Source organism: Phyllopteryx taeniolatus, chromosome 10, assembly GCF_024500385.1.
Source record: "Phyllopteryx taeniolatus isolate TA_2022b chromosome 10, UOR_Ptae_1.2, whole genome shotgun sequence".
Classification (NCBI taxonomy): Eukaryota; Metazoa; Chordata; class Actinopteri; order Syngnathiformes; family Syngnathidae; genus Phyllopteryx; species Phyllopteryx taeniolatus.
In genome coordinates this window covers 20,555,295-20,562,356 of record NC_084511.1, presented here as the reverse complement: position 1 = coordinate 20,562,356, position 7,062 = coordinate 20,555,295, and the positions used below count along the sequence as shown (strand labels likewise).

The 7,062-nt window shown below is 45.0% G+C and overlaps 1 protein-coding gene across 1 annotated transcript; it reads right to left on the bottom strand.

Annotated features, from left to right (window-relative positions):
* Positions 1–956: 956 nt before the first annotated feature.
* LOC133484862 (heat shock 70 kDa protein 1-like) lies at positions 957–4,103 on the bottom strand. The gene is made up of 2 exons (XM_061788003.1): positions 3,939–4,103; positions 957–3,654 (listed from the first exon to the last, which is right to left on the bottom strand). The coding sequence occupies exon 2, from the start codon at positions 3,623–3,625 to the stop codon at positions 1,694–1,696; it is 1,932 nt and encodes a 643-aa protein (XP_061643987.1). The 5' UTR covers positions 3,626–3,654; positions 3,939–4,103; the 3' UTR covers positions 957–1,693.
* Positions 4,104–7,062: the final 2,959 nt, after the last annotated feature.

Sequence of the window (7,062 nt, the reverse complement as noted above, 5' to 3'; positions counted from 1 at the left end):
CAGGTTTTTTTTTTTTTGATGCTCAGGTCTGTTTGGTTCCATTGATTATTCAAATAGTGAATGTGTTTTCTCAGTTTCAGATTTTGGTTTTGTCTGTAAGGAGTACATTTACAGATAGAGGCAAAACCAACATGAAAACCAAAACAACAAGGGGGATCACTAGGGGGAAGAAGGGAAGATTTTAGACCAGCTTAGCCAATTTCCAGACTTAAAGTCAATAGGGCTTACCTTTAACTGATAAAGATGTGACTGAAGGGATCAGCCACCTAGAAAAAAAAAAAAAAAAAAAAATCACAATTGAAAGAGGCTATGATGAAAGTCTGGAAAAGTATCATAAAAGTGAGGAGGCGGGCTAGACACGGTTTTGGTACTTTGGTGGACCGCTGTACCCCAGCGCATTAAAAATCATAAATCTGCGCTTGCGTGGGTGTCACCACACTTCAATCCATTCCAATCCATCCATCCATCCATTTTCTGAGCCGCTTCTCCTCACTAGGGTCGCGGGCGTGCTGGAGCTTATCCCAGCTGTCATCGGGCAGGAGGCAGGGTACACCCTGAACTGGTTGCCAGCCAATCGCAGGGCACATACAAACAAACAACCAACCATTCGCACTCACATTCACACCTACGGGCAATTTAGAGTCTCCAATTAATGCATGTTTTTGGGATGTGGGAGGAAACCGGAGTGCCCGGAGAAAACCCACGCAGGCACGGGGAGAACATGCAAACTCCACACAGGCGGGACCGGGGATTGAACCTGGGTCCTCAGAACTGTGAGGCTGACGCTTTAAGCAGTCGCCCACCGTGCCGCCCACGTAAAAATTATGCAAAGTGGCACAAATAGTCTCGCATGGTGACCTTATATATGCGGGACTCAGCGAATAAATGGGCTGATTGAAAAGAAAATCTATCAATTTTGAGAGACACACTCAGGCAGACCACCGTCATACATGATATTGTGTTGAATTTTTTATTAGTTCATTCTTCAAGCCATCTGACTGCATTTTTGAAAAGACAACATGACAGTTAAAATGGAAAGAACGATTCATCGATGCATTGATACATAGACCGACCAGTTCAGGGTGTAGTCCGCCTTTCGCCCGAAGTCAGCTGGGATAGGCTCCAGTGACCCGTGACCCTAACCAGGATAAGCGGTGTTGAAAATGGATGGATGGATGATACATAGACAAACAGACATAGATTGTTGTATGGACACACCTCAGACTTATAGAACTTCCATCCATTTTCTGAGAAGTTTCTTCTCACAAGGGTCGCGGGCGTGCTGGAGCCGATCCCAGCCATCATCGGGCAGGATCGGGTTGCCAGCCAATCTGGTTGCCAGCCAATTGCAGGGCACATACAAACAAACAACCATTCGCACTCACATTGACACCTACGGGCAATTTAGAGTTGTCAACCTAGCATGCATGTTTTTGGGATGTGGGAGGAAACCGGAGTGCCTGGATAAAAACCCACGCAGTCACGAGGAGAACATGCAAACTCCACACAGGCGGTTTGGAACCCCGGTCCTCAGAACTGTGAGGCAGACGCTCTAACCAGTCGGCTACTGTGCTGCCCTTATAGAACTTATTTATCAAATTAATTTATGATGTACATGAAAAAGTATACACCACAATATTTCAACATTTAAATAGTAAAATTTATTTTCGCCTCTGAGATGCAACAAATGTCCTCAGTCCACCTCTTCAATGGTGGGTCCCTCGCCACCAGGCTGGGTACCAGCTCGGGCCTGCGCCCCGCAGCCTCCCACGGGCCCCGCCCCCTGATATAACTTGCTGATGATTGGCTGACACACTCGTTCCAGCTCCTTTTGTTTGTGTTGGAGCTCGTCTTTGTCAGCCAGCGGGTTGTTCTCCAGCCAGCCGAGGGTCTGCTCACACTTGTCTATCAGCGTCTTCTTGTCCTCCTTGCTCAACTTGGCAGCCAGCTTCTCATCCTGCACGCTGCTCTTCACGTTAAAGGCGTACGACTCCAGAGCGTTCTTGGCGGTGATCTTGTCCCGCTGCAGTTCATCCTGAGCTTTATACTTTTGGCCGTCGTCCACCATCTTCTCGATCTCCTCTCTGCTCAGACGGCCTTTATCGTTGGTGATGGTGATCTTGTTCTCCTTGCCGGTGCTTTTGTCCACCGCCGACACGTTTAAGATGCCGTTGGCGTCCACGTCGAAGGTGACCTCGATCTGCGGTACGCCTCGCGGAGCCGGAGGCATTCCGCTCAGCTCGAACCTTCCCAGCAGGTTGTTGTCCTTGGTCATGGCCCTCTCGCCTTCCAAGACCTGGATGAGGACACCGGGCTGGTTGTCGGCGTAGGTGCTGAAGCTCTGTGTCTGCTTTGCTGGGATGGTGGTGTTGCGTTTGATGATCGGCGTCATGACTCCTCCGGCGGTCTCGATGCCCAGCGACAGAGGCGTCACGTCCAGCAGCAGCAGGTCCTGGACGTTGACCGAGGTGTCCCCTGTGAGGATGGCGGCCTGGACGGCGGCACCGTAAGCCACCGCCTCGTCTGGGTTAATGCTCTTGTTCAGCTCCCTGCCATTGAAAAAGTCCTGAAGGAGCTTCTGGATTCTGGGGATCCGCGTGCAGCCGCCGACCAGGACCACGTCATGGATGTGACCCTTGTCCATCTTGGCGTCCTTCAGGGCTTTCTCCACCGGCTCCAAAGTTCCCCTGAACAGGTCGGAGCACAGCTCCTCAAAACGAGCTCTGGTGATGGAGGTGTAGAAGTCGACGCCCTCAAAGAGGGAGTCGATCTCGATGTTGGCCTGGGAGCTGGAGGACAGCGTCCTTTTGGCCCTCTCACAGGCGGTACGCAGCCTCCTCAACGCCCTCTTGCTCTGGCTGATGTCCTTCTTGTGCTTCCTCTTGAACTCAGCCACAAAGTGCTCCACCATGCGGTTATCAAAGTCCTCTCCGCCCAGATGCGTGTCTCCGGCGGTGGCTTTGACCTCGAAGATGCCGCCGTCGATGGTCAGGATGGACACATCGAAGGTGCCGCCACCCAGGTCAAAGATGAGGACGTTGCGTTCTCCCGACTTGCCTTTGTCCAGACCGTAGGCGATGGCGGCCGCTGTGGGCTCGTTGATGATCCTCAGGATGTTGAGGCCTGCGATGACGCCTGCGTCTTTGGTGGCCTGCCGCTGGGAGTCGTTAAAATAGGCGGGGACTGTGACCACGGCGCTGGACACCCGCTGACCCAGGTAGGCTTCGGCCGTCTCCTTCATTTTAACCAGCACCATGGAGGAGATCTCCTCTGGGTAGAAGACCTTGTCCTCCCCTTTGTGTTGCACCTGAATTTTGGCCTTCCCTCCGTCAGCAACCACCTTGAAGGGCCAGTGCTTCCTGTCCGCTTGCACCACCAGGTCGTCGAACCTCCTTCCGATCAGTCGCTTGGCATCAAACACCGTGTTGCTGGGGTTCAACGCCACCTGGTTCTTGGCGGCATCGCCGATGAGCCTCTCGGTGTCGGTGAACGCCACGTAGCTGGGCGTGGTCCTATTGCCCTGGTCGTTGGCGATGATCTCCACTTTCCCGTGCTGGAAAACACCCACGCAGGAGTACGTGGTGCCTAGGTCGATGCCGATGGCGACGCCTTTCGTTGAGGCCATTTTGTTTGTTTGACTGTCAAGATGCTTGTCTGTGAGGGGAACAACATTACAGCAAAACATTCATTATGTTTTTTGCTTGATTTTACTTTCCTATCTGCTGCCAGTATTGCAAATGAGAATTTGTTCTCAATTTCCTTCCCTAGATAAATGAAGGGTAAATAAAGAACAATAAAAACATATGTTGAACATAAGAAGGTATTCAACATGATGCAGTCCAAATACATGACAACATTCCTAAAAGTTCATCTGAATTCATTGATATTTGATACTATGAATAAAGTGTGTTTTATACAGAATAAAAATGCCAACTTACACTTAAAAGCACTCTGTGGGTTCTCTGCAGCTTGTGGAGTTCTTGCGACTCTTCACTTCTGGATCTTGTTCTTGTGTTTACGGGCTGTGCCACAGTTACTTTTATAGCCGCGGAGCTGTCACTCTGGACACTTCCAGACGTTTCTCCAAAAAGTGTCGTCACCAAGAAGTGCTACTTCCTGTTTGAATTTCCAAGATAAAACACTTAAATCATATTGTGAAGGCAAGGACGGATTACAACACTAACCATTGACGTTAGTTTCATTCAGAACGCGCTGGAATTGTGGCGATGAAGCGAGAAGAACTAGCAAAGTCTCGTCTGGAGTTATGTTTTGGAATGACGTCATTCATTAACGAGACGCTTATGTAATACATATTTGTGTCGTTAATAAATGTTGTGGTATTTATTTTATATTATTTCTGATCAACCAATGAAATTATGAAACTAATACAACGATGTGCAATTAACATCAATAAATTAACACGTCAAGAAATGTAACATTAAAATCAGGATAGAATTTTTTTGTCATCATGAGTTCCCTCGGTGGGCCGTTATGACTTAAATATATAAATATATAGTTTCATGTTCGTATTATTGCACTTTGGCCCACTTTGCGCAGTCTAAGAATATAGAACCTGAAGTATTATTTTCCACTTTAAAAGTATAATCTGTATTTATTGGATTGACTGATGTTATTTTTCAGGTTAGAATCTAACCCATAGATGCTATGTTATTTTTGTTTTTGTTTAATTGTACAGTATTAATATTTCGGCATGCCCGCTTGCCTTGTGTTGTTTTCATTATGGAGACTACTGGAATAACTCCCTTGTAGATGAATAAAGTACCAATCTACGGTATATTAAAGACTAAAGAAATATTAAATAAGCATTACAGGGAGACGCAGGAAACACCTAGAATACCAGGCGTCACCAACAATTTTGAAACTGACAGCTACTTCTTGGGTACTGAAACTACTTCTACTACTATTGCTACTCATGTGGTCCTTGGGTAACCTGGTGTCCTTGGTGACCGCTGACCGAGAGGCTGCTGGGAGGCTGATCCAGACATGACAAGGACAACAATGTATTTTATTAGTACATAAACAAAAAGTCATCTGACAAGCCACCTGAAACCACACTTGTTTATCAGGCTGCAACTGTTCTCAGTGGTTGCATCAGACGTGTCATTCTTCTTGAGGCCCGAATATAATACGAAAATGTTGGACTTGACTTAGGGTTATGCTTGCTCATACATTTTGTTTACAAGATTAATTAAAAACAATGGAGCATTGTAAAACATCACCGTAGTTGACTTGCAACAGACAGCAGTTGCTTTGAAAACAAACAAACAAAGAGAAACACATATTTTAAGTTATAGTATGTACAGTATTTACTGGAGGAATGGCATCCTGCATAAAAACGCTGCCAAACAAATCAATGTAAGCGACTAGATGTGGCAACCTCTGACGGGACAAGCCGAAAGTCACAACAACATTTACTTTGAACACAACAACAAATATTATTCAAGGCTCGGTAGAATGCTGTCATCTGTCCACTCCAAATATAATTGACTTACGTAAGACGTGCCTGTTCCACATGATTGCATATTGTTCTTTCGACACGAAGATACTACGTACATAACAAACTGGTACTTTTTTCCTTTAGAGAGAAAAATTAAAATTACATAATCCCTTCCGATGTTAAGCTTTTACCTAAAATTGTTAACATTCTTAATGGCGACATGAGTGTAAACATAAGTTAACCCACAGTAATACACAGCCGTATTCAAAAATATTGGCAACTTTGCGGTGCCAATATTTTAAGCCATGACTATAAAAGACATAATGCTTTTTTTCTTGACTGTGTGACATGAAATTAGACTAAACATTTCCTGTTTTAGATCCATTACGATAACCGAAATTATTTCTATTCGCTAAATGTCAGAATAGTGAGAGAGAAAAACATTTAGACACATTTTTATAATAGAAAATACAGTCTGACTGTATGAGGGGCAGTCAAAAAGAAATGAGCCCAATGTAATTCAAGCTACTAATAATTGCTTCCCCCCCACACAGAAATGTTCATGGTTCATAATTTAAATACTTGTTTGAATTTTTTTATTTTATTTTTTTTAAAGTTTTGTTTAAGCCTGTGCTTTTCCTGTCAGCCATTTTGGAAATTGGGTCATTGTTGGTTGTCCATCAGAAACAGAGAGCTGTGATTGAGTTTCTTGCTTTGAATTGGGAACCACCACTAAACATTTTTCTAAAGGCTGCAAAATGTTTATGCTGTTAGGGTTAAGTCATCAATGATGCCGGTGATGTCATTAATAGTGACTGCGATCTTCTCTGATGAGTGCCTCGACCCAAGCACTATTCCCAGGATTCACCGCTGAAGATGGTCTGCCGCTGCTTTGCATGTCACGGAGGTTACTCAAAGCAGCCACATGTTCTTTGCTCTTGAGCCTGGACACCCATTTTTTTGACCGTGCTGTTGCCTCTTGCAACTTCCCCATACATATTTTGCCAACTTTTGAAATTGTTTGTGTGGTTCCCCTTCCAGAATAAGAAAATCAGTCAGAGCTCTTTACTTTTGACTGGCATCCAGCAATGATGTAATTTTAACTTTTTTTTTTTTAAAGAAAACTAAAAAAAACCTTCAAACTACAAACATGAAAATCTCTGAACTCAGTTAGCCAGTCAGAGCTACTCACTAGCTGAGTGTGAGCAGCTCATTTAGCAGTTAGCAGCAATACTCGCCCGTATCCCAGCTACTTTGCCATCAAAACTCTTAGAATGCTGCAATGACTCTGGTACGTACGGTAAATCCACGGAAAGTCCTGGCGCAAATTTGTTTATTCTCAGGCCAGTTAGGATCCCTGACAAAAAGTATTGTGACATCCTGGAGTCTCACAACTAACAGTTGTATCGTATATTCATCTTATTATCGGTTAATGTTCTTCTGTGACTGAACTAAGCCCTAGCGAGGTTGTGCAAAAATTGCTCACATCCTACAAATTTAGGCACTAAGGTATATTTACCCCAAACTGTGCTGTGAGATTCCAAGTTGTTCAACTACAAATTTTAAGATGTTTTTCTGTTGTTGTTGAGCTGCAGATGCACGAG